Below are 27,724 nucleotides of genomic sequence, written 5' to 3' on the forward strand. Positions count from 1 at the left end.
ATTCAGGTGACCCAGGCAATAGAGGACTGTGGGGAAAGGCCATGTCATGAAAGAGGTTCCAAATTCTATTGGCAAATGCGGACCATGAAACTCTGCCTATGCTAACCTCTTTTACACATATTAGGCAAGACCATAAACTCTTTTCAAACTACCAGCTTATAAAGCTGACACTGCAACTGAATTACATAAAATGAAACTACCATATTTACTTGAATATAATGTGCCATTGAATATAATATGCACCTCAATCTTGAAGGTGCACATTACTAAAATAGGATTTACTGCTGGATGTAATGCAAGGCAGCAATGGTTGTGAAAAGGCTGGTGGGAAGCTGCACCCCTCCATCTGGCCAAGTGGGAAGCTGGCAGAAAGATGCAATTTCCCACCAACATTTTTGAAGCCACAGCAGCCTTTCCCTCTTCCATTGCCAGCTGGGATCTCTTGCTCAACAGCACGAGTGGATATACATGTGCAATTCTAACGTTATGTTGAATCTAATGCACACCTCAATTTTGGTGATGTAAATTAGCCCAAAAAAGGTGAGCATCAACTTGAGTAAATATGGTATTGTTGTTGAAGTTGTCATTACTGAGAATGAGCATTCCCAAAAGCAACAAATGCTGTTCACAACTCTTTTGGCCAACAATGATTTCATGACTAAGCACATGTTGTCATGTAGGCTATAACTACAGAACGTGGGATGAAGCCTATTTGCTTGAGAGGGAGCAACAGCCTTGTGCTGACGACTCTTAGACTGCTCCTCCCCACCTTTCTGCTGGCGAGAGGAGGTTGCTGACCTTGCTATTTACTTAGGTTACTATTTGTGTCATAAGGCTTTACTCACCCCGGTGTACTTTTACTGGCTGTGAATGCCTTCGGTCTCTGACCTGCTTCAAGCACATCTCACAGCCATTCAGATACTATCCAGTTCTGGAAACTGATTTTGGCATGGGAGAGAATTCTGGCATTCTGTCCGTACTGCCCTCTTCTGCCTTACAATCTGAATAAACTGTTTGCTAATGCCGCTACACCCAGATACCAACTTCTCTAGCTGCTGTGGCAATGGATTTGTATAAGAGCCTACTTTTTTCTCCAACAACAGGTCATGAGTAAATAAACCTCAGCAATGTTTCAAAAGTTTCTTCCTTGGAGAAAGGGAATGTGGGGTTGCAGTGGGATAGAGCAGAGAAGTGTGGTTTTCAGGAGGGTATTTTGTGCTGTTCCTATGCATATACACTCATAAACAGAAACAATATGCCTGTTTACGAGTGTTTATCCTCTGCAAGGCCATTCAATGTTAATCAAGGTGGCCAATTGCAACATTCACACTTGTTTCAAGTGGACAAGAGTTCTTTCTCTCATCCTGGACATTTCAGATATATAAACCGACTTGCCTAGTTTCCAACAGACCTCACAACCTCTGAGGACGCCTGCCATAGATGTGGGCGAAACTTCAGGAGAGAATGCTTCTTGAACATGGCCATACAGCCTGGAAAACTCACAGCAATCTAGTGTTTATCCTGTTTGGCTACTTGTCAACCAACCCCATCCAGCTGCGTAAATCAGGAATGGTCCTTGTGCAGTCATCCTCTATTGGATTGCAATTCCTCACCAACATCAATAGATATTAGATGCCACTGTTGCATCCATATTATAAGGCACTGAAGTCAGATTTTAGAATTTAAAATGTAGATAATAGGTGGCTTTTGCTTACTCCTTTCGCATCAGCAGCCTCTCATGGACAGTGGCTTTTGGACTTGGCCTAGGTTAGGAAATTGGTATTGCAACTGGACGGAGAAGAGCATCTGTTCTAATATTTTTCCTGTCTGCATTGTCACTTTAGGGAATTTCCCAACAACCTACACCTATTTCTGCCACCATGTGACCATATTCTCGCCTGCGGTATGAAGGAAATGGAGCCATGCCCAGGAAAAAAGAGGAAGAAGAAGAAAAGCTCCAGCTAATTGCTTATCGCTACCAAAGTGAGGTCTCAGAAGCAGCCTGGCAAATCTTCGAGTTCAGAATTCATCTGGGAAGCTCCCAATATCTGCTGCTTTAGGGTGAAACGCCCATGGCATCTAGGGTATAGCACAATGACCTCCAAATATGCCCTGGAACAACTCTATTTCCAGAGACTGATCTGAAACTTGTTTGGAAATGCTTCATGCATCAGTGCAATATTAGAAAAAGAAAAGGGTACTGCGGTGCACACTACGGTCAGAAAGAGGGGTGTTCTTAAAAATAGCTTGAATTCCAAAGCTGCCCTCGTGTGCCTCAGTGAGACTGGATGTTTGTGTGCAGCTTAGATAGTTCTAGCATTCTCCTGCACCAATTTATTTATTATGCTGCTCCAATTATCAATCAGGGTGTGTCATATATTTTTGCCAATATATTACTTTGCCCCACTTATGTGTGGCCTTGACATATACTCTTTATAAGTGTGAGCACTGGATTATTAGGAAGGGAAGAAGAGCAAAGCTCTCCAGTTTCAACACACTTCGACTACTCACTTTCTGAAGTTCCTTCTAAGCTAGGTATCCTTACCTACCCCTTTCAGTGGATATTGTCAAAAGTCCTCACTCACTTCAGGGTTTCTGGTAACTGCTTTGTATAGGGTGAACATCAAAAGTTTTATTACATACTACAATGCAGTTACAAACCTTTTATAGTTCTGTATGTTATAAAAAATGTGAGTGGTTGAAAAAAGGGGTGCAAGGAAAAGGCTTTGCTTAGATTTCTGGAACTCGATAATTTTTCCATTTTGTGATCTGAATTCCCAATAAAGTTTTTTTTTTAAAAAAACGGGTTGAAGTTTGCATGGATTGAGAATTATTCACAAACTGTATCAATGTTTTTCGTTATGCATTGGATAAGTCTATAGAAGTTCTCTCTGGATTCAAAAATCTTAAGCGAACAAGTGGTGGTTATTATTATATTTATTCATATCCTGCTTTTATCTCTGTGACTGAGACACAAAGCAGCTCATAACAATTAAAAAAACAATACACTTAAAAATCTCCACTATATAAATATTAAAATAGAATTAAACATACAAATGGGTTAAAATGATTTAACACCTTCCACAATTAAAATACGTAAAATATTACACAGGACTCTCCTGGCTTGCTCTTACTACACTTTATTCTTTCAACGCCTGCCTGGGTGGTGGTGGTGGAGGATCTAGATCCACTTTAATGACAGTGAGATAACCCTGTCTATGCTCATGGACAAGTTTTATTCAAGTTGTGATGCCATTGGTTCATTCAGATAGCCTCTCTGGATAGAGAATTTAGATAGCTGTCTGCGGAGATCCTACTTCTATCTCAATGCATAGTGCTCAGTGTTATGGCTTAGGGGTTACTATTTTGGCCAGTAATTTTTTTATGCTATAGGCTCCATCTGATCTTCTACTAGATGCCTGGAAACCTCAAAGTTAAACTACTGAAATGGACTTGGGTGAGGTGTAGAAGAAAAATGTAAATTCATCATTAGCACATCTTGAGCACTTGGCACTATTTGGAAACTGGCACATACATCCCCTCCCAGCATTATTTACTTAGCGCCATAAAGATACTCGGAACAGCTTACAAAAGGTTAATCTGCCCTCAAGCTTATAATCTACATAAAATAAATAAATGTAATACACAAGACACGATGTAGCTGTGTCTGGCTGGCTGGTTCCCTCCCATCCAATGGCCAGTACTTATGTAAGTACTTGTGCTGGTAGATATTTTATTGTGTTATTTTAATCACTTTTTTGGTAGCCCCATGAGTAATGTTTTGCTGAGGTGGCGCAATGGGTTAAACCCTTGTGCCGGCTGAACTGCTGACTTGAAGGTCGGCGGTTTGAATCCGTGAGATGGGGTGAGCTCCCATCTGTCAGCCCTAGTTCATGTGGGGACATTAGAGAAGCCCCCTGCAGGATGGTAACACATCTGGGTGTCCCTGGGCAACGTCTTTGAAGACGGCCAGTTCTCTCACACCAGAAGCAACTTGCCTCAATTTGCTTCTGACACGATAAAAAAAATGTTTTGCTCTAAAATATTAATCCATATAACTAATTAGTTACCCATAGTGTGAGTGCAGGCTACTGCCCACTTGTTATTACCCACCAGATGTCATTCTGCCCCCCACCTTCAATATTTTTGCACCATCAAGCAGCAGCAAGATCTGTTGGTTTATTGAAGTTCCAGCATCATGCTAGACAGTGATATGTTTGGATAGACTAAAACAGATGTCATGCAATACAACAGACACAACTGTTTCCTTTATAAAGGTATTCATCACACGATAGATGCAGTAATAGTCCAAGGAACAGGTTATACCAGGGCAGCTTTGCAGATCTAGTCAAAATGCTATCTGCCCCCCCCCTCCACACACACACACAAGATATGGAAATGCATATCCAAATTGCGCTATACTTTTTTCTTCCCTATGCCCACATAAACACTGCAACATCCTAACATAACCCTTTTGTTACAGGCCATATAGCCACACAGAAACTGTGATCTTGCCCATTTCTCTTTCATCAAGATGTGACTAGACCTGCGTTCATTGTTCAAACTAACATAAATCCACTATTACTCATGCAGAATTAAGTTAGGTTTTCATTTAATAAACTTGACATAATAAACGTGACATAACTTTTAGTTTGTTTTTGAGAAAAATGTTTGCTACTTTCTTTCTTCAACAACAATCACCAATTAGTGACAAGTATGACCACTATTCAAAGAATCAAGTCCCAAATGGATAGTTGTTATAGTTTCTTAAAAAGCTATAAATTCCCCGTTTCTGCCCACATCTTAGTGTGCCTAACAGAAATAATGCTTTTTGTTAGTAGCTAGATGTGAGAAAGGGCTTGGGGGAAATGAAGTTCAATTTCCCCATCCATGAACAACATGAGCATCAGATGAGAGAGCAAGAGCAGACATTTCTGCTACAGTAGGACCCAGATGAGCACAAGTAACAAGTCTAGAGCGGCACAGTTATTAGCTATCTGCTTTCTCTTCTCAATAACTGATGGCAAATAGTTGTAGCTACATAAGGCTGATACCAGAGGCTAGGCAGAAAGAGCTTGCCCCTCTGATAGCCATGAAACTGGAAGGCTCTACAACAGTGGTTCTCAACCTCTGGGCCTCCAGGTGTTTTGGACTTCAGCTCCCACAGTTTCTAACAGCTGGTAAGCTGGCTGGGATTTCTGGGACCTGAAATCCAAAACACCTGGAGGCCCAAAGGTTAGGGACCACTGCTCTACAAGGAGCAAAAGACCAAACACTCCTAATGCCTCATATATGCAGAAACCACACAGGAGTCCTTTCTCTTGGACAGGGGATCTGTATTTTTCCGTCCTAAGCTCTGGCCTTTCTCTAGCTGTTTATAGCATCAATCTCATTTTACCTTGCCACAAATCATTCTATATTTCTACCCTTGAACCTAAATCGTCAGCTTACTGAACGAGAGTACTACTGACCGTTGGCTTAGGCTTGGTTTATTACATGGCCCATTAGTAGGACACAAAGTTCTTTTCAAAGCATCCAGTGACCATCTTTTTTCCAGAGGCACCTCTACCATTCTGAAATCTAACGTAAGATTTCAAGATAGTAACTAAAGTGTTAAAGCTGCGGTTCTCAAAAGATGCTGGCTTATCAGATAACTTTCAGGTATCTTGAAGGTATTCAATATATCTAAATAGGTTTCCTTTTAAACATACATTTATTCAAGGTGTCTTTGTATTTTAAATGCCTCAGATTTTAACAAGCTAACATTCATATAACAAGACACTCTGGCTATCTACAAGCCACAACAACTATTATGATGGCCTTCACACAATGCCTAGATTTTAGCAAGTCAGAGCAAACTCCAAAGTGGTACCTCACCCCAGGCAGCTCAGAGAACTAAACCTAAGCAGGAAAAGCTGTCACTAGCACAAGCAAAGGTGTGTTCCTGCCAGTAAAGGAAGTGAGCAACTGGATGGGATATAACCAGCTTAGTCATTCACTGTGGTTTCTTCTCCATTAATGGCAAACAAATCTCTCTATCCTTGTAGGATTGTTTTGCAGTGGAAGGGATCAGTTTGAATGGGTTAAAACTCAGCAGCTCCAGCCAATGCAAAAACATGCAACCAGCTAGTACAAAACCCTGCACTTAAAAAGGGCTGCTTTGGATTTCAAATGATTACACGACGAGGAATACAATTTGATTCGGTAAGATGGCAATATTCTTATTTACACCTACTCACAATCTGACAAAAACTCAGTCCAAGAAAATCCCAGCAACTACAACATGCAACGGCTAGTAGGCAAATTTCGGCTCCAAGCTTAGGCTTCCTATCCAACAAGACCTCTTCATTTGACAAGTTTAGGAAAGAAAAAGGCAGAAACAGAGGGGAGGAAAAACACTGAAGAACCCCTTTAGTACCAGGTCAAAAGAGGAGAGATCAAGGTTTCCCATTTAAGGGTTTACAAGTCCTGGGAATATGGACCTCACTTCTTCCTGTAGGATTCTAGTACTCAATAATAAATTTAACACCTCTTATAGGCATTGAGAACTATTCTTAGATCTGATCCTTAAAATGAAAGAGAGCTGTACTTAATTGTGAATGGATCCACAAACAGTTTACAAGCAGAAACACTGGAAGCAAAAATCCTGAAAAATGAGGAGACCACAGCATTTCTTCTTAAACAATTCCTTCCATGAATACAGCTACCAAAGGACATAGCAGCTACACACATAAACTTTAAGGTGAGAGTCAGGATTGTTATCTTGCTCTTCCTTCATTTCCCAGAGACATTTGGCTGAAATAGACTGACCTTTGGTCTAGTTCAGCACACGAGACACATCCCCAAAAGTCAGTATTTACAGCACTCTGCACTCCGGTTACTTCCTTCTGGGTATGACTCTGGTATCTTCACACATAACCCCAATAACACTATTGCTGCTTCTGTTTGCTGCACTTCCAATTGGCAGAATTAATGATCATACAACCACACAGCAAGCACATATATCATACAGTGAAGCACTGCATCACACTGACATTGCCCTGAGTGCACTTGCCATGGGCTTGCAGTAGTAGGTACTATAAAATAAAAGCAGCCCTTTTAGGAGTCTGTCTTGTCCTGAATCCTGCATCCCATCGCAGTCAGACCAATGCTTGAAGCCAACAGCTTGCCAATGTCCCACAGCAGTTATTTAGTGTCATATAACCTTTTAGCTAGGAGATGCCACACTGCCATCACAGCTAGTAGTTACTCTCATGACAACATGACCTTCAACAGAGGCCTTTCTGCTCAATCCCCTGGAATTACAAAGTAATTATAATTAAACTATTGGAAGCAGATGAGTCTTCACAGCAGACTCAGTCATTTCTTCTTTGACAGTGGACTACGGTACTCCTAGCAACCTCTCTGTAACCAGAGGGGGGGGGATTACAAGTAGGTACCCAAGAGAGAAATCAAAAACTCCTCTTTTCTTAATATTATCCAGGAAAAGCAGTTTTCCAGTCAGCACTGGACAGGAAACAATGCACCTAAACTGTTGAAACTATCAGTTGTGTGCTATGGACAGGTGCAAGTTGCATAGCAGAAATAGTTACCAAGAAAGAATGTTCTCAATCAGCCCTAAAAACTGAGATAGGACTGGTGTCATAAAGAGCTTTTGCCCCTGACAAAGGAGCCTGGAGGCTAGTTTCCTGTTTGAAATGTGTGAGGGAAAAGCAGCAGTCTCTGTGTCCCCACAGTGATCAGGAAAAACCCGACTCAAATGGGCTTGTACAGCAGGGTAGTAACATATTTCTTCTTGTAGCGATGGGTGGCACTGAGTACCATAACACCATCCTGGGGAAAGAAACAGAAGCATTAGTGCAATTGCAAAAGAGGAAAATTCCTGTTTTGTAAAAGGCAACTGAAGGAAAGGAGAGTTCTCAGTAGATGCTATAGTAAAGAAAAAGATTAAACAGATTAAACAGCCTTCTTTCCCACTATCCTAAAATTTTCCAAGATAACTTACAAAGATATTGACAGATTCTAAGTTGAAACAGGGGAAGGAAGGAAGACAGAGAAAGATAGACATGCTGCTGCCTTGTTGTGTCCATGCTACAAAGGTGAAGAATGGCTCAGGAGCCAAGAGTATCTTCCCATTGCACCTGCTATCCTGAAATGCTACGTTTTCTGAGCACCTCCCTCCCTTGTGAGATTTTCTCAAGACATAGAGAACAAAGCCTAGAACTGGCAGTTGGCAGATAGCATGGCAAGAACAAGAGAGAAGGGGAATGGGGGAATCAGTTAGCTTCTCGTTTCAAAGAAGAGTAACACAGAAAGGCCATTCTTCCTCCTGCAACTAAACAGAAGCCTTACCTTAATGGAGAGTGCATACAGATGGTTCAGCATCACATGATTTGGCTCAGGCAGGAGGGCTGGATCGCACTACAGAAAACATAAGAAATATCACCTTTCACCTATTAGACTATTTCCAATTCTCTCACTGAATGCCTGCATACAAGCCTAATGGGAAAGATTATGTTGGACCTGCCCCACAAAAAACGGCCTGGTTCAAGAATTTCTCCGGATCCATTCTTCGGGGGAATATTGGACCTTCCCAACAAGGAAGCACTTTGGAACACTTCATACTCACGGACGGTGTGAACTGATACTCACTGAAATGTTAGTATCCTTATTAAGGATGACCTGGAGGAGATGAGGAGGGAGAATCGGTGGGGATTTGAAACGCTCCTCAGGCCTATAGACGTACATTTCTTGGCTGTATGTTCCAGGAGGAGAGCCAGAAAGGTCTATTAAAAATTGAGAAAGTATAAGAAAGGAAGGCACAGAACACCAGCATTTTGAATGTTCACATTAATGCACAAGAAAAGTCACCTCGACAAGAAGTCTCTGAACTTTCCAGGGAGTCCACCTTTAAAGCATCAAACACTTCAAAGTCAGACTTCTTGACATGAATCAGATTGTTAATTGTCCCCAGCTGACTAGTCACCACTGGCTGGAAAATAAGACATCAAAATAAGACATGTTGCATCTGCATGACATGCCTCCACTTCCTGAAATACATGCAATGCACTGCATCAACACTGTCCTCATGAAGCAAGACAAAGGTGAACAATGAGGATCCTATTCTGTCTTCATACAGTTGAATACCCAGTATATGCTAATTAATCATTCTTTCTACTTTGATTCTGCTCACAGCTTTGTTCCAGGTTGGCTCATTTTTTTTGACAATTTTCCTACATGAATACCAGCTACACAGCTCCAAACTTATTTATTTCAGTTGTACACTCATTATGGGGGCTAATCTTCAATCTTTAGTTAAGTTCAACCTCTACAACATGAGAATTAATTGGTACCAATACTGACCTCCAGATAAAATAGTCATAAAGATTACTGGAGTAACTCTGGTAAAATCTGAATATTCAAAATATGGCAAGTAGATGTGTTATCATACCCCAAATGTTCAGCTGATCACCCTCAAATTTACTGAAGGAAAACTGCTTGGTACTAAGAACTATAAGAAATGCAGGAATCAAATTACAACCTCCAACATAAAAAAAGCTACATATCATTTAATTACAAACTATTAAGCTATATTTTTTAAAAAGAGTAAGTGTAAAACACAAAGGAATATATGAACTTTGGTGGAAATCAAAAACCCAATTTAGTAAAAAACAGAAAAATGGCAATTAGTATATGGTCAAAGGAAAGTATGCCGATGACTCAGGAATTTGAGTCTTGGATACTTCCAAAGGTTTCTACCTGTTGCCCCTATAACAATTATGACATTCTGGTTAAGAAGAAATGCAATAGTGAGGAAAAACAAGCTTAGAAAAAACAGCTTCAGGGTAGAAGGACAATTTAAGAAAAAGGCCTATGGGGGAAAAGAATTACCTCAGATGGATCATGAACCCACTGGCCATCCACAAAGAATTTGTACTGGTGTTCCCCTTCAGGAAGGTCCAGAATAGCAACAAAGTCATTGTGGCTAAAAGGAAAGGAAGTAATTCAGAGTGAGAGACAGCACCCTAAAGCTTCACAAAGCCACCACCTGAAGCTATGTAAGAATTGGGGTTATCTTCACAGCCTGGCCAACGGCAAGAGGAGGAAAGTGAAAGAAAAATACCGATGTAAACATTAATTGCTATTACTGTGTGTAATTAGTGAGCCTAAAATTAGAAAAGAGTTGATAGCATCCAATGTCATAGCAAAACCTCAAATGCTTTTGGAAGAAGCAGACCACTGATTCAATGGTAAATGATGAATAGTCAAACAGTAAAACTCTATACACATATCACAGACTCTCCTTGTACACTTTTTATAGTGACAGGAGGAACCTGGAAAGCAGCAATTCAACAGCACTACAGGAACAACAGAGTAGATCTATCTAGGCACGTGTTGCTGGGATTGGCTTTCAGGCATCATGATCCTGAAAGTTTATGATTACACATTGCAGGGTCCTGAGAAACTACAAAACAACTTTTCCAAGGGTAATTCTACGGATCTGAGCACAGTGAGTCCTCAGTACTTTTCCTGGTGTTTGAATCCAGGATCCCCACCCCACAATTTATTTATTTACAATATCTATCTATAAACATAATAAAAATAATAGAAGTGAAAATATGTATGTATGTTTGTGGCTGGGGTGTCCATTTACACAAACAAGTTCCCACTTCTACAAATAGCTATAGCTCCCACTACCCAGGAGACACAATGGCCTTTCCTCCAATGACATTGCAGGTTATAGAGAGCACCGTAAACATGCCCAAGAGCCCAGCCAATGTCCTCCACAAACACCATACTGTCCACCATCCAAGTGAAGGCTTTCGTACAGGAATAATTTCTGTTTTTCCTCCACCATAGACATGTTTCTTTCTCTTTCCATTGGTGGGGAATTTGCATGAACCCACCCACTGCTTCTCCCATAACCCTTTCCTATTCTATTCTATGGCACACAGCAGACAGAGGAATTGATCAGCAACTGAACATACTGGAGAGATTTGGGGAGAATCTACCATGTTTTATAGGAGTTGTAGGTACTGGGATGTATAGTTCATGTGCAATCTAAGACAACTCTGAACTCCACCAATGATGGACCTGGAACTAACTTGGCACACACAACCCCTATTACCAACAAAAATACTGGAGGTCTTTGGAGAGATTTACAGGAGTTGGAGTTCACCCACATCCAGAGTGTACTATGAACCCAAATAATTATGGATCCGGACCAAACTTAGCATGCATATCCGATATGCCAAAATTTCAGTACTGGTGGGTTTTGAGGGGAATTGACCTGGACATTTTGGAGCTGTAGGTACTGAGATTTTTAGTTCGCCTGCAATCAATGAGCACTCTAAACTCCACCAAAGATGGAATTGGACTAAAGTTGGCACACAGATCCCCCATGACCAGCAAAAAAATACTGGAGGTCTTTGTGGAAAATTCACCTTGATTTGGGGGGAGTTGTAGTTCACCTACATCCAAAAAACACTATGAACCCAAACACCGATGGATCTAGATCAATCTTGACACCCATACCTGATATGCCAAAAATTGATTACTAGAGGGGTTTGGGGGGAACTGACCTTCCTTTCTGGGAGTTTTAATTCACCCACGACTGGAGAAACTGTGATCTCCACCAATGATGAACCTGATCCCAACTTGGCACACAGAACCCCCACGACTAATTCAACCTACTGGACAGGTATGAGGGGACTGACTCACCAGTGGGAGTTGTAGTTTACCCTACATCCAAAGAGCACACACAACCCCACCGATGATGCATCTAAAGCAAACTTGCCCAACATAACAAACTTTAAGTACTGAATGAGTTTCTTGGGGTTAACCTGGCATGATGTGAGTTGTAGTTCACCCACAACTGTATACATATTGTACAATTTAATTTTTTTTCAAATAACCCAGACAATGCCGGGTACCCAAGATGGTATATATATATAAAGATCAAAGAATGTCTGTTGTTTGTACCACAAAGGTTGTGCTATGTGAAATAGTCCTCTGTAATGTCAATGGGAAGGAAAGGTGACATGTGCATGAGGAGGAGAGGAAGGAAGGAAAGCGCCACAAAGAGAGCTGTGTTACCATCTCAGAGATGGAGAAGGGAGTAAGGGGAAGGAAGGAAGGAAAGGAAGGAAGGACAGGACAGGACAGGACAGGAAAGGAAAGGAAAGGAAAGGAAAGGAAAAGAGAAGGGGGAATGGGAGAAAGAAAAAGGTGAGAAGGAAGGAAGAGAAAGGAAAGGAGAAAAAGTATGGGAGAAAGGAAGTAAATAAAGAGACAGAAGAGATTTTTTGTGTGTGTCAGGAGCAACCTGAGTTGCTTCTGGAGAGAATTGGCCATCTGCAAGGACGTTGCCCAGATGTTTTGATGTTTTACCATCCTTGTGGGAGGCTTCTCTCATGTCCCCGCATGGAGCTGGAGCTGATAGAGGGAGCTCATCCGTGCTCTCCCCGGGTGGGATTCGAACCTGGCAGCCTTCAGGTCAGCAACCTAACCTTCAAGTCACAAGGCTTTTATCCCCTAGGCCACCGAGAAGAGATGAAAGCAATGCAAGGTATATACGCTAGTGGTCTAGTAAAAGGATGTCCCTTACATAAAATGGCAAAATAAAGGTTTCCTTTTAATTCATTCAAGCCATGGATGTTTTAATCTGTGATAAAGAATCCATAAATATGGAAGGGTGAGTAAAATTTTTATATTTAATTGATGTATACAATGAGAGCAGTAGCTCATTTTAGTATAAATGCTCTACATAAAATGGGGAAAAACAACCCATCTTTTCAAATATACACTCACAGAATTTCAGCCAAGTTAAAGTCACATATCATTTTTGTTAAGGTATTGAATTGTGTAGTGTTGAAATTTCACTTATGATTTAAAGCAAACCGATTTTGTGTGCCTGTAATGCAGCCAGCATTCTAGTAGTGCAAAAGTTAAATGTATAGAGTAGAGAGTTATTGCTAGAGGGAAACTGTGTGGGTTCTGGATACTAATAGGACATTTATCATTGCTCTGCAATGTGGGAGGTGTCAGTTGAGAGATAGTGTGTGCTTCCCTTGTGGCCATTGACCATGTCAGGTGCTTAGATGTTATGCTCTGGAAAAAGCTATGTAAATACTGTACATTACTTCAATAAAGATAAGAACTGCTTAGGCTGACAACTGGGAAGCATGCATTTATTTCTGTGCGACTTAGATCGCTGGAGAAGAAAGTAAATTGAGACGGAAGGTGAAGGTGTCTCAATTTAACCCTTTCTTGACAATTTTTTTCCTTACCTTTTAATTAAAGGTATCTTTGCACTCCAGTTGTTGAAGGATCCCGAGATGAAGACTTCCTTGCCCCCATCAGTCCAACGAATAACAGTGGGACGAGCCTGTTGATATGGCTTTACTGACTCATCCAAGTCATGATGCCATGACACAAATTCCTTATCTCCAGGAAGCTGAAGTAGGAAAAAGATAGTTGCATTTTCTACTAGATTTCCAGTACACAAGAGTGACACTAAAAAGAAAACTTAAACTAATATCCTAGATGCAAAGATGACATAATCAGACTCATGATAAATATTCCTTTTTTTCAGGTTGTCAGAGAAAGCAGAAATTTTCTTTCCGAAGAATGGCAAAGCATACTCAGGTTTCATAGCCATGAGGGTACAATGTCTAAATATTTGCTTTCTCTTTTTCCTCAGAATGTGTTTGCTGGTCATGTTTAGAATTAAACAAAGTAAGTTTAGCTTATGCAACAGCATGGTAAGTCACAGTCAAAACCCCAATTTTCAATCTATTGACGATTACACCCACATATATCAAAATATTTTTCAGGTGGTGCTGTTTGATTGCTGTCTTGGAAAATTCAAAAGGCACGACCAAGTAAAGCCTCTATCAGAGGGTTAGAGTTGCCATGAAAAAAACCATGCCTGTACCTTGGATTCATGTGTGCTGAAAACATTGGGATCATCAGTGCTTCCAACCATGATCTTGTTTGAATGATCCTTGGCATGTTGGCTGCTGCTACCTCCATCAGAACGATGAGACTTGGAGCCGTGGCGTTCCCCAGATACCCTCTCACTAGTGGTGTTCCCCATGGCAGAGGCACTGCCTAAAGATGACAAAGGAAATCACTGAGTACACAATTCTCCAGTCTGTAACTCAAGTCATCAGTTCACAGTGAGCCAATAAGTAGTACTACTTCTTCCTTCAGATGAGTGATTTCCAAAACAGGGTCTCCAGACATAACTAGAATTCATCTCCCAGAAGCCCTATCAGCATGGTGAATAGTCAGGATCCTCAGAAATGTAAGCCAAGAAGTTTAAACAGGCACCTACGTAATCCCAAAAATCCGGTCGATACAACTTCCATTTCTAAGTACAGTTGCATATTATTCATCAAGCTGTAGTGACATTATTCTTCTAGAGTGGGTCTGCATAACAATTTTAGGCCACTGAAATCAAAACTGTTTTCTATCTCCCTGAAAGGTCCAAGATAGCTACGTCACACACATTGAGAAGGAAACATACACCACAGAAGCTCACAGAGTGAAGGCAGCAGCTGTTCAGGAGCCTTAGACAACGAAAGCTAGGAAAAGTCCTAATTCCAAGAAAAACTGTGAGGGCTAGGTGAAATCACTCAAGCAAACCTTTGTAAATGGCATAACTGTAAAATTGGATGGATTCTACATCACAAAAGCAGGAGCTCAAACTGATTAACCACCCTGCTTCAAAGCCAGATCATTTGATTTTCATTATGCTTCTTTGTGCCCTGACATTCCAGATTAAGACTGTTATTAAAGGTGTCAATCAAGAGGCACTATATAGTTATTCTGTCATTTCCTTCTGAATTGAAAGCAGGGGAGGATAGGTTTACATGTAGAAAATTATGCCATCTTGGGCATAAATAATCCTTTAAATTTTTTGAATGAGGCAGGCTGATTGGCTCAACTCACGTTATTTTAATCTTTTAACTTTTACCTGATGGCAATGAACAGTGCTAGCACTTATTTAACTACTGGCAAATGTGACCAAAAATTAGTGGAAATTATGATATGTGCATATGCAATTTTTTCTGAAGATTTTATTTCCATTATCACAAGAGAAGTTAATTTGGGGTTGTTGTATGTTTTCCGGGCAGTATGGCCATGTTCCAGAAGTATTCTCTCCTGACATTTCGCCCACATCTATGGCAGGCATCCTCAGAAGTTGTGAGGTATATGGAGAAACATATGGAACATGGCCATAGAGCCCGGAAAACACACAACAACCCCAAAGTCTTATTATCATCATTATATTATTATGATTTATTTATTTCCAACATTTATATCCCGCCCTTCTCACCCGAAGGGACTCAGGGCGGCGTACAAAATTGGCAACAATTCGATGCCTGCACATAATTAAAACAGCAATGAAAATCCAATAAAACAATTAAAACAATATAAAGATATAAAACCTATGATTAAAATCCATTTCTCCAAAATCCTCGTCCTGTCCTCAGGGACTGGGCAACTGGATTACGACCTGTTAGGCTCACATAACCTATTGAGTAGCAGAGTGTCAGGAGTGTTCGATTAGTTTATTGGGAAATTGAAGATAATATCTTGTTTCTATTCAATGCTCTCAGCAGACAAAGATTCATGTAGACCTTCTTAAAATAACAAGTTTATTTTGCTCACAACTTCATGTATTTAATTATACAGGTACATTTCTTGTCAGGTTAAGCTTTAAAATGTTTCAGTTTGCATCTTTAACTTATAGTCTTTTAACAGTCTCTTTAAAACTATATTGCTCTGTATAGCTCTCTTTTATAACAATCTACTTCTAAAAGAACTCAAGCCTCAACTGACTTCTAACTGGCATCTGTACTCAAAACAGACTCAAGCCTCAACCGTCATTCCTTTTTAAACTGCGTTCTAAACAGACCCTGAACCAGTCACATGGTCTGCAGCCCCTCCCACTGCCTCAAGTACAAAGAGCTAAGAAAACTCCAAACCAAAATACACATACACTTCATGGAATAAATGACACATTATAAACAGACAAAACACTGGACAGAGGAGTCTTGAGAAGGTTGCTACCCCCAACATCTGTAATATTAGCTCTCTCTTCTAACTGTGTGTCATCTGCAAACTTGATAAGGACACCCTCTAAATCTTCATCCAAGTCATTAATAAAGATGTTGAACAGCACTGGGCCCATTCCACAGATAAGCTCCACTTGCCTCACTATCAACAGAACCTCTGAAGATGCTTGCCACAGTTGCAGGCGACACATCCGGAGAAAATGTTATAGGAACATGGTCATACAGCCCGAAAAAACTCACAGCAACCCAGTAATTCTGGCCATGAAAGCCTTCAACAACACAATTAAAGCCTTGGTTGCTGTGAGTTTTCTGGGCTGCATGGCCATGTTCCAGAACCATTCTCTCCTGATGTTTTGCCCACATCTATGCCAGGCATCCTCAGAGGTGTGAGGTCTGTTGGAAACTAAGAAAATCGGTTTATATATCTGTGTAAAGTCCAGGTTGGGAGAAACAACTCTTGTCTGTCGGAGGCAAGTGCGAATTTTGCAATTTATCACCTTGATCACCATTTAATGGCCTTGCTAATTCAAAGTCTGGCTGCTTCCTGCTTGTGGGAATCCTTTGTTGGGCAGTGTTAGCTGGCCCTGATACTTTCTTCTCTAAATTCCCCTGTTTTTAGAGTGTTGTTATTTATTTACTGTCCTGATTTTAGAGTTTTTTTTAATACTGGTAGCCAGATTTCAGAACACAGAAATGATGGACCACTCTAACAACCATCATGTCAGATTACACAGAGAAGCCAATGAAGTCCACAAGCATGTAGACAATATCAACAGAAAGGAGGAACCCATGAAAATGAACAAAATCTGGCTCCCAGTATTAAAAAACTCTAGAATCAGAGCAGTAAATAAAACACAACACTCAAAAAACAGGAATTCTAGACAAGAATCAATCAAGGCCAGATAACACCTCCCAACAATGGATTCCTCCAGGCAGGAAGCAGCCAGACTTTGAAGCTGAAAGACTATTCAATGTTAATCAAGCTGGCCGATTGCAACATTCACACCTTCCTTGGACAGACAATCGTTTTTTCTCCGACCCTGGACATTTCAGATATATAAACCGCTCTTGATTAGTTTCCAACAAACGTCAAACATCTGAGGATGCCTGCCATAGATGTGGGCGAAATGTCAAGAGAGAATGCTTCTGGAACATGGCCATACAGCCCAGAAAACTCACGCCAACCCAGTGATTTAGGCCATGAAAGCCTTCAACAATACAATTAGAGCAGGCATGGGCAAACTTCGGTCCTCCAGGGGTTTCGGCCCTACCGGCTGCTAGGAATTGTGGGAGCTGAAGTTCAAAACCCCTGGCGGGCCGAAGTTTGCCTATGCCTGAATTAGAGCCTTGTTTGAATGCCTTCAGTCCCAGTAAAAGGGCCTCCCGGGGGTGGGGCTTGAACCTCGGCCCAAAAGCCGCCAAGCCTGCCCTGCCTTGCCCTTCCTTCCCCTCCCGTAGCAACCGCGGAACCCTTGGGGCCCTTGGAAATCCTGCTTCCCGAAGAAGTCTGAGGAGAAGCTCCGCACTCACCTGCAAAGCCGCCGCCGCTGCCTCCTCCTCAGAGCAAGATGGCAGTGGAGGAGGAAGAACTACGCATGCGCGCGGCGCTGTTCGGCCTGCCTCTCCTGCCCCCAAAACAGAAGCGGGAAAGGGAAGGTAGGTTCCGCTTCCGGTCTTGAGGCCTTCTCTGGGGACGGGAATGGCCGGTGTCTAAGAGCCTAGGAGCTGATAGTCGATGAAGGAAGAGGGCAGAGAGAAAAAGATAGGTAGCTATACTTTGGGTTTTATTATGTGCACCCGAAGCACCTTCTGCAAGGATATCACAGCCTCAGGGAAAGAAGGTGTTGGAAGTCATGTGGGGGTTCACAGGTGGAAAGAGGGAAGTGATGAGATAGGGGAAATAAAATAATGAATTTGATTCATGAAATTTGGAAAATTGTATGTTTCCTTGGTTTTTTTTCCATATAACACAGTAAACATTTTATACCAAAAATGTGCCTCAAACTTTGTCCTCATGTGTTTGCTGGTTTCCTTTTCCCCCTCTGTGATAATTGGTTGATTGTGATCTCCCAAACCAAGGAAGAAGTAAAAGTGACACGCAAAGCCATGATCCCAACTTCTAAATCATAGCTTAGAAATAAGAAAATGTTATCTGAAATGTTTAGAAAGTCATATAATCTTACCATTATCAATAACTGGTATTTCCTTGCACCAGTGAGCAATCTACCAAGAACATTGTGCCAGTTCTGTGTGGCTGTAATACCATCCACTTTCTAAAACTTTATGGGACTTGGAATGAATACTGACTTTTTTAGATATGTGGCATTAAAATTTAATCTAAAGATATGTACTTCTGCTGTACGTGAGCTTTTCATTCTTTAGAAAGATCAGGGAGCAAAATTCATCTTGATGCCTAGTAAGGTAACACTACTGTAATAACAAAGTTTATTTCATACCAACTGCTTAATGTCCTGTGGTTTTCCAGAGATTCCCCCCCCCCCCCGATTTTTTTTCTGTCTATGACCCTGTTGTCACGTAAACTCTTGTCACGCCCACCTTTCACCTGGACACCTATGTCCTCATTGTGACAGACTATGTGGATCGAGAATAGATCTTCCACAGACACTTCCGGGCCCTCCACCAGGACTCTACCTTTGGAAGACAATGAGACAAGGGATTGCCTATGATGTTATATGTGGAGAGATAAACTGGCAAAAAGCTTCTCAAAACTGACATGGGAGTATATGGAACAAGAACACCATGAACAATAAATGATTTAGTTTATTTACAAAAATAAGTGTAACACCTTTCCATACTCCAAAAAGCAGGGAAGAGTCAACTTCTATAACTCAGTTTTTTGTTTCTGTTACTTGGCTACTCTAACTACATTTGAAAGGACGTTATACAGGGACTCATGAAGCTTCCATATCTCTAAGGGAGTACAGAGGACTGACTAACTTTGAATAAGAAAGTGATATGTAAGACTGAAGTAGGAAATAAAGCAAGTTACACATACATTTAGAGAGGGATACATTATTATTTTATGAATATATTTATTAGCTTTCAATATGGAATATACATTAATTTCTCTTTCTTACCCAATAATTTTAATTACATTTAAGGTAAACAGAAAATGGGGGAAAACACATTCATCTGAAAATCAAAATCAACCACACAGTTGAATTACACAAAATGTACAAAATCTCCAATACATCATTCCATGCACCATATGTCATGAATTAATTCCATAAACTTAAATGAGTAGTTGGAGGAACAAACATATTTTTTCTTTTAAGGATAAAAGAAATCAAGGGAAACCAGTTTCTACTATTTCTAACACTTTTTACTTGGTTGGTTAGTTTTTCAATTAATGTCCCTTTCCATAATTTATTGGTTCTACATCTGAAAATCCCACTGTATTTTGCCAGTTTTTTTCCAATAACTATCTGAGCAGACAAAGCCATGATAGAAATTAGGAATTTATGAGAAATGTACAATTTCTGTAAACACTGATAGTACAGTGGCTGGAAGCATTATAACTAGAGAATGGCACACACCAGGGTGGGAGATATGGGGGACAGAAGAGAAACTGCTACCATTGCCAGATCAGTAATTCCTCCCAAGCAGCTCAAGATCAGGCATGTCAGCTTCCTCCCAACAGATCACTTTTTATGAAAACTTCCATGCTACTATTGTGCCTGCCATAGATGCACTATGGTGCATCCCAGTTTTGTGTCAGCATAATATGCCAGCCAATAGTATCACAGCTACTTACAGATAATACAAAAAGTTATAAAAGAATTATTTTTTTAAATTCTTACATAGGCAAAGATAGGTTTGCACTAATTATAGATGCTATGTTTGCAATATAAAATGTATCTTGTCCTAACTGAATTTTGAGTTGTGTTCTTATCATTTATATATATATATATATTTGCTATTTTTTTGTTAAAAGATGAAGCCAAAAAGAAGAAGAAACGTCTCACTGCTTCCACTTGCTTTTTGGCAGTGAAGATCTTTACCATTTAAAAATGAGCAAATAATGCAGCAAAGAGAACAAGAAGGCCAACCATCTTTAACCAAAGGGGCACCAAGGCATTCTTTGAGTCATCAGTGGGCCTTGTTCGCAAGGGCTTCAGAACCCGGTCATGCTGGGTCAAGATTGCTTTCCTGGCGCCATTCCATTTCCCCGGTCCTTGCAGACGGTACTGATATGGGGTGCATGGTCCAAAGATCACTTCCCAGGCCAACTTGGGGTCCGTCAGAAGGAGAGACCAAACGTTGGGCTTCACTCCTAATGAAGAAGCCAATTCATCCATGTAATCGATGTAGTCTACTTGTATGGTGTGGCGCTGGCTTTTCACATACCTGGGGGGAAAGGCGATGTGAAGTTTTACTTGCTATTTCAGTAAATAAGATACATAACAACATAAGCTGAGGCCAGTGGGGGGTTGGAAGTCCTTATCTTCGCTCTCCTCCCATTGCATTAACTTCATTGATTTTCAGAGCAAAAATGGATTACAGTGTAATATGATTTAATAATATAGAATACCCTAATGAACTAGGATAAAGTTTGGGCTTACGTTAAAATCTACATCAGTGATTATCTTCAAATTCTCAAACCAGAGAATTTGTATTTCAACCTTAACACTGAATCTTGTTTTAATAATTTGTACATCTGCTTCTCTCTCTTCCTCCAATGTGTGTGGTTTGGTTTTTCATAAAGCATAACTTGATACTCTAGGAGGGTGGTTCTCAACCTGTGGGTCCCAAGATGTTTTGGCTTTCAACTCCCAGAAATCCTACCAGCTGGTAAACTGGCTGGGATTTCTGGGAGTTGTAGGTCAAAACACCTGGGGATCCATAGGCCGAGAACCACTGCTCTAGGGGAATAAACTGCATTGCCAATCTTAAAATGCCTACATCTATACAAAACTGATAGGGAAATTAATATGATTGAAAAAGAATTAAAATGCAGCATTTAAAAAGTGGGGTAAAGAAAAGAGCAAGGAAAGCAGCCTGCTTTTATTGGAGATACAGAGCAAAGACAGTAACAAAAGGCAGGGGAAAGATGTTTCCATGCTATTATTCCTCCCTTGCCCAAATCAGATAAAAGGGAATCCCTCCTCCCTCCTTTCCTTCTTTTTTGGTCTGAATGGAGGTCAACTGCAATGCAAGTGTTTGGAGTGAGCATTTTTACTAATGGCTTTGTGTATAAGATTCTCTGCAAGGAGACAATGGTAGCACCCCAATAAAGATGGCCACCGCAGTCTTTCTGCAGAGAACATTATGCCAAAAAAGGCCTTATTATGGCCACCAATGTTCCATCATAATCAGCCATAATGGCTGCCTGATGTTGCTAATGAATGCCACTCAGATCAAAAAAAGAATCTGAGTCTTTTCTCGTCTTCCACAAGTATACAGCAGGGTTATAGCTAACCTTTTTTCCATGAGTACTTGCTTCATTGTAATATCAGCCGTCATATCGCTTATTGGTGGTAATGTAGCATCACCTGAAAAACAGAAAACAAGGTAAAAAGAAAATGTTTTGGAAGACTGGGATCAATCTAGATGAAAAAAACTCCTTAGGCTATCAAAGGGCCTCAGTAACTCAAAACGCAGATGTCTATAATCTACAGTAAAACATAAAAAGGAAAGTATGGTATATAATATGTAAGTACTATGTTGGTAATGTAATATTATCTTCTATATAAACACCTTTTAGTGGCACTTGTTATACAAGCTGCAAAAGAAGGGGATTATGGTGTTGTATTAACATCAATCTAAACTGGATTTGACTAGAAACAGTGGTAGATCATAGCCCCGTCCCTATGGAATCTCTTACGTTTACTAGTAGTATATAATGCAATGAATACTTTACTTAAGGTATTCACTACTTGTATTCTCATTCACTACATTAGTATAGTTCTTAACATAAAGGAATACACTTGTTAACACTTGCAAAGGTATTATGGAAACACTATTCCTATTTATAGTTTAAGTGCTAATTATGTCAAATAGAAATAAAAACCAGACAAAGTCTTATTGTTGACTTAATAACAATCAAAATTGCTGTCGCAGCGTTGAATCGAGTTAAATAAACAGTTCTTAACACGCAGATGTACAATAAGGCAACCCTTCACATAAGCCTTAACATAAAACTGTTGTAGTCTTTAGTTTGAGTATAATCTTGTCAAATCGAATAAATGAAAAACAAACAGAATCTACTGCCCTCTTGATAGTGTTCTCAAGTGTTGCTGGAGCGTGGAAAAAGACAGTCCAGTAATTAATATAACATCTGTATAAGTTCTTCTTAGAGTAGCTCCTGGATACCAGTCATATAACGATATCTTAAGGGTTAAATGAATAGGTTGTTGTTTCTAGGTGTTGATACCAATCCGTTGTAGGGTATCTGGGATGGCCAAGTGATCTGTGGTGCCGGGGATGGTTACGACTGGTTTCCCGTGTATAGGCCAGTTTCATTGCTTCTTCAGGTAAACTAGTCTTCCCACTGTTTGTTTGGCTCAGCCTTCTTAATTCTTATGTCCTAGGAGGATCTTTACACACAGTGCTCTTTATCAGAAGGCTCGCAACCTGATATATCTATCTTCTATCTATCTATATCTATACTCATAAATCTGTATGTGTGTATGTGGCAGAGGTCTATTTACACATAAGCCTCCGACCTCCACAAACAGCTATAGTTCCAAGTGCTGACAAGCCTCCAAAGGCACACTCTCCACTGACATTGCAGGTTATAGTGAGCGCCATGAACATGTAGCCCAAACCCTGCCAATGCCCTCCCCAAACACTATGGCCCACTACCCAAGGATTTAGTGATCATTTCATCCTAGATTTTACATGTTTTCCACATGATGAAAGTTGTAGTTCACTCTGCATCACTGGGATCAAACTTGCCACAGAAAACCCCCATAATCAAGTTAGGGGAAAAGGGAGTTGTAGTTCACCTGCATCCAGATAAATTGTGACCCCCCACTGACAATGGACCTGGAGCAAACTTGGCACAGAGAAGCTCCATGACCAACTGAACATACTACAGGGGTTTATTGGAATTGCTCTTGATTTTGGGAGTTGTAGTTCACCTGCATCCAGAGAGCACTGAACCAGAAAAAAATACTGGAGGTCTTTGGCGGAAATTCTTCTTGATTTGTGGGAGTTGTAGTTCACCTACATCTAGAGAGCACTGTGAACCCAAACACCGATTAATCTGGACCAAACCTCGTACACATACCTGATATGCCAAAATTTGATTACTGGAGGAGTTTTTTTTTGGGGGGGGGGGACTTACCTTCCTTTCTGGGGGTTGTAGTTCACCCATAACAAGGAAAACTGTGATCTCCACTGATGATGAACCTGGTCCAAACTTCACACAGAACCCCCATGACTAACTCAACCTACTGGAGGGGTTTGAGGGGACTGACTCACTATAGTGGAAGTTGTAGTTTACCCTACAGCCACACTGAACCCCCCACATGTGCATCTACAGCAAACTTGCCCAACATAACCTGGCATGATGTCAGTTGTAGTTAATCCACAACCTTATGCATTACGTACAATTAAAACATTGACTTTTTCAAATGATCCAGGCAATGCCGGGTACCCAAGCTAGTGTATATATACAGTAGAGCAGGGGTCCTCAAACTTTTTAAGCCGAGGGCCGGTCCACAATCCTTCAGACTGTTGAGGGGCCAGATTATCATTTAAAAAAAAATACAAACAAATTCTGATGCACACTGCACATGTCTTATTTGTAGTGCAAAAACAACAACAACAACAACAAGAATAAGAACAATGAAAGAACAATACAATATTTAAAAATAAAAATAATTTTAGCCAACATACAGTAGAGTCTCACTTATCCAACATAAACGGGCCGGCAGAATGTTGGATAAGCGAATATGTTGGATAATAAGGAGGCATTAAGGAAAAGCCTATTAAACATCAAATTAGGTTATGATTTTACAAATAAAGCACCAAAACATCATGTTAGACAACAAATTTGGCAGAAAAAGTAGTTCAATACACAGTAATGCTATGTAGTAATTACTGTATTTACGAATTTAGCATCAAAATATCACGATACATTGAAAACATTGACTCCAAAAATGCGTTGGATAATCCAGAATGTTGGATAAGCGAGTGTTGGATAAGTGAAACTCTACTATACATTTATCAGGATTTCAATGGGAAGTGTGCTTCTGCTTCTGGCCAATGAGATAGTCAAGTTAATTAGGGTTGTTGTTGTTGTTGTGTGCCTTCAAGTCATTTCAGACTTTGGGTGAGCCTAAGTCTAAAATGTATTTATTTATTATTTATTTCTTTACTGCATTTATTTACTACATTTGTATCACACCCTTCTCACCCCAAAGGGGACTCAGAGTGGCTTACAAATTATATGTACATACAATATATTATATTATTAGCATAGCACAATATTAGCATTATATATTACTATATTGAACTATACCACTATACTGTAATATTATTAGTAATATTATATGTAATATAGAATATATAATTAATATTATTATATGGTATTATTATTAGTGTTATATTGTATTACATTATAATATTATTATCAATATTATATGTATATACAATATATTATATTATAAAACTGAGGGCGGGGGCCAGGTAAATGACCTCGGAGGGCCGCATCCGGCCCCCGGGCCTTAGTTTGGGGACCCCTGCAGTAGAGTCTCGCTTATAAACATGCCTGCAGAATGTTGGATAAGCGAAAATGTTGGATAATAAGGAGGGATTAAGGAAAAGTCTATTAAACGTCAAATTATGTTATGATTTTACAAATTGAGCACCAAAACATCATGTTTTAAAACAAATCAACAGAAAAAGCAGTTCAATACACGGTAAAGTTATGTAGTAATTACTGTATTTACGAATTTAGCACTATAACATCACAATTTATTGAAAACATTGACTACAAAAACATTGACTACTAAAAGGCAGACTACGTTGGATAATACAGAACGCTGGATAAGCAAAGGTTGGATAAGCAAGACTCTACTGTATATATATTTTATATAGTGGATGGTACTCTTTTGCTTTTACCCAGTTCGGGTTCCCAGATGTTATTGAACAACAATTTCTATCACTTTTGATTATTATCATCCAGGTGGGCTGGAGATAATGGGAACTACAATCCTACATTACCCGTGGCTCTGAGGTTGGTGAAATCGGGCATCCTATCCACAAGCCTTGTATCTAAATTCAAATCCCTCTCTCCTGACTCAATAGAACATCTGCAGCCTTCCAGATGTTCCTGTATCACAACTTGTATCAGCCTTAGTAATGATATTTAATGATGAAGAATACAGGGTTTGTAGTTCAGCATCTAGAGGGCCACATGAAATGACACAAGGGGCCTTGAGTTTGACACATACCATAGACCATTCTATCTCCATCAAACAAACTGATACGCTGAATAAACAAATGTCTAGTGGAAATGAAAGAGAAATACCTCCCCTGTCCAGAAAGTACCTTCCATATCCACATCCATTTATAATCATGGCTAATGATGTTTACTGTTGGAAACATACTATGTGCAGAACAGAGACAGCATCTAGAAGCAAAATAAAGGATCTTACCCTTAAACACATGTGTGGCCCAGCGAGCTTGCAGTTCAGAAATGGGCATAATGGCACCCAGGGGTTGGACAAGACCAATGAAAGCCAGTGTAGGTTTCTCCAAATGAGGAGGGAAGACATATTTATAGAGAGTGATATTATTCTCAATGACTCTTACACAGTTCCCAAGAAAGGGAAAAGAGAAACTGTACCCAGTGGCAAAGACAACAAAATCTATATCCTCTTCTTTAGAGCCGTCTTCAAAAATGGCAGCAGTTTCAGTAAATTCAGAGACATTTGGTTTTACCAACACTTTTCCTGAAATGATGCAATTTGGGAGGTCATCATTGACAGTTGGATGCTGACTCAGAAATCTGAAAAATGTAAAAATATGAAATGCAGGATTTATTTCTTGCCCTTAGTTATTCACTTTACAACCTGGCTCCTAAGACAGCACAACTGGAAGGGCATTGTTTTCTTGTCCTTTTTATGGTGTGCAAGTGATTATTTACTCTAAATAAATATTTGATCCCTTCTGTGATAGTTACATGAAGAAGTTGACCAAGTGTTTTAAGGTTTTGTGTGTGTCAGGAGAGACTTGAGAAACTGAAAGTCACTTCTGGTGTGAGAGAATTGGCTGCCTGCAAGGATGTTGCCCAGGGAATGCGCGGATGTTTGGGAGGCTTCTCTCATGTCCCTGCATGGGGAGCTAGAGCTGACAAATGGGAAGTCTCTAAGCATACAGTTCCTACTGGCATCTGAAAACATACTGTGTCTAAAATGGAATCTGAGTTCTGAACAATCCCAGATCCGGTCATGTAGTCTGCAGCCCCTCCCACAACAAATAGTTAAGGAAAACTGCAAACCAATATATACATATACAATACAATAAGCAATCTGAATTATATACAAACAAATAACTAGTGGAAGATTGAAGAAGGTTGCTATTTCCAACATGGGACCTTATCATCACACTAGAGTTTGGATCCACTTTAAATCCACTTTAGGGAGGGGGCTTTAAACAGCTCAGCCAGACAGGTACTGGGCCTCATCAAACTACAAACCCCAGAATTCTGCAGAAGGCAGACACCGGACTTGAAGTGGATCCATACTCTGGTGTGATGAGGCTGATGGACAGAACCCAGTGACACCCCACTAGTCATCTCTCTACAGAAGGAAGAGGAGCCCTTTGGGTTTGGCTACTTAACCAATTCCTAGCCTACCTAAAAGTAGCATTGTCTAACTCAGGGCTTTTCACTTGTGACCCCTTTCTTTGTGAGAGATTTGTATTCAACCCCGGGTATATAAACCAGATATTAAAATAAAATATTTTTGATAATAATTCAACATTTGCAAGGCTTGTTAAACAAGCTGATGTTATTTGTATTAAGTACTGTACAGCTGAAAGTGTTTTAGACCGCAAATGTCTAAAACAGCCACTGGATGGCATTCAGATACAGTACTAAATTAGACATTTCCACAAATCTGTTAGCAACAATGTGCAGTGGATCCTGCAGAAAACCTACAGTGCATTTACAATGGACTCTGCAGAAAAGAGTCTTGGTGGACCACAGGCTGAACATGTGTCAGCAGTGTGATGCAGCAGCTAAAGAAGCCAATGTGATTCTAGGCTGTAACAATAGGAGTATATTGTCTAGATAGAAGAGAGAAGCCATAATCCTCTTTGGCCAGACCTCATCTGGAATACTGTGTCTTATTTCTGGGCTCCACAGTTTAAGAAGAAGGATATTGAGAAGCTGGAACATGTCCAGAGGAAGATGACAAAATTTTCAATGTTTTGAAAACCAAACCCTATGAGGAGCAGCTTAGGGAGCTGGGTATGTTTAGCTTGGAGAAAAAGAGGCTGAGAGGAGACATGGTAGCTTTTTAAATATTTGAAAGGATGTCACATTGAAGGGAAAATTTTCTGCTGCTCTAGAGCACTGGTTCTCAACCTGTGGGTCCCCAGGTGCTTTGGCCTACAACTCCCAGAAATCCCAGCCAGTTTACCAGCTGTCAGGATTTCTGGGTGTC

The 27,724-nt window shown here is 40.3% G+C and overlaps 3 protein-coding genes across 14 annotated transcripts in view; 1 reads left to right on the forward strand and 2 right to left on the reverse strand.

Moving 5' to 3' along the window:
- LOC100559258 (myomegalin) overlaps window positions 1-2,806 on the forward strand; it is a 136,903-nt gene extending 134,097 nt beyond the window's left edge. For all 10 annotated transcript variants that reach the window (XM_008108965.3, XM_016993024.2, XM_062979428.1 and 7 more), the window contains one exon: window positions 1,845-2,806. In XM_008108965.3, the coding sequence (XP_008107172.2) occupies window positions 1,845-1,886 (42 nt within the window). In that variant the 3' untranslated portion in view covers window positions 1,887-2,806. The remainder of the gene's footprint in view (window positions 1-1,844) is intronic.
- Window positions 2,807-2,919: 113 nt separating this feature from the next.
- On the reverse strand, window positions 2,920-17,739 carry prkab2 (protein kinase AMP-activated non-catalytic subunit beta 2). Its single transcript, XM_003219871.4, has 8 exons — window positions 17,616-17,739; window positions 13,937-14,112; window positions 13,290-13,456; window positions 9,892-9,985; window positions 8,872-8,992; window positions 8,653-8,786; window positions 8,353-8,421; window positions 2,920-7,833 (listed from the first exon to the last, which is right to left on the reverse strand). Exons 2-8 carry the CDS (start codon window positions 14,096-14,098, stop codon window positions 7,756-7,758), a joined length of 825 nt encoding a protein of 274 aa, XP_003219919.1. The 5' UTR covers window positions 14,099-14,112; window positions 17,616-17,739; the 3' UTR covers window positions 2,920-7,755.
- A 1,379-nt stretch (window positions 17,740-19,118) lies between these two features.
- The window catches only part of LOC100559458 (flavin containing dimethylaniline monoxygenase 5), a 33,828-nt gene continuing 25,222 nt past the window's right edge, over window positions 19,119-27,724 (reverse strand). For all 3 annotated transcript variants that reach the window (XM_008108969.3, XM_003219896.4, XM_016993027.2), the window contains exons 7-9: window positions 25,712-26,064; window positions 21,526-21,598; window positions 19,119-20,453 (exon numbers count right to left, since the gene is read on the reverse strand). In XM_008108969.3, the coding sequence (XP_008107176.1) occupies window positions 20,111-20,453; window positions 21,526-21,598; window positions 25,712-26,064 (769 nt within the window). In that variant the 3' untranslated portion in view covers window positions 19,119-20,110. The remainder of the gene's footprint in view (window positions 20,454-21,525; window positions 21,599-25,711; window positions 26,065-27,724) is intronic.

This window comes from Anolis carolinensis, chromosome 4 (assembly GCF_035594765.1).
Source record: "Anolis carolinensis isolate JA03-04 chromosome 4, rAnoCar3.1.pri, whole genome shotgun sequence".
Classification (NCBI taxonomy): domain Eukaryota; kingdom Metazoa; phylum Chordata; class Lepidosauria; order Squamata; family Dactyloidae; genus Anolis; species Anolis carolinensis.

What these genes read in the sequence shown, in the direction of transcription:
- prkab2 (XM_003219871.4), bottom strand. Translation starts at nt 14,098, where the DNA reads ATGGGGAACACCACTAGTGAGAGGGTATCTGGGGAACGCCACGGCTCC. An exon ending in ATAAGGATACTAACATTTCA is followed by an intron (nt 8,422 to 8,652) that starts GTGAGTATCAGT and finishes TGTTTTCTGTAG; the next exon opens with TGCGATCCAGCCCTCCTGCC. An exon ending in TGTATGCACTCTCCATTAAG is followed by an intron (nt 7,834 to 8,352) that starts GTAAGGCTTCTG and finishes TTCTTTCCCCAG; the next exon opens with GATGGTGTTATGGTACTCAG.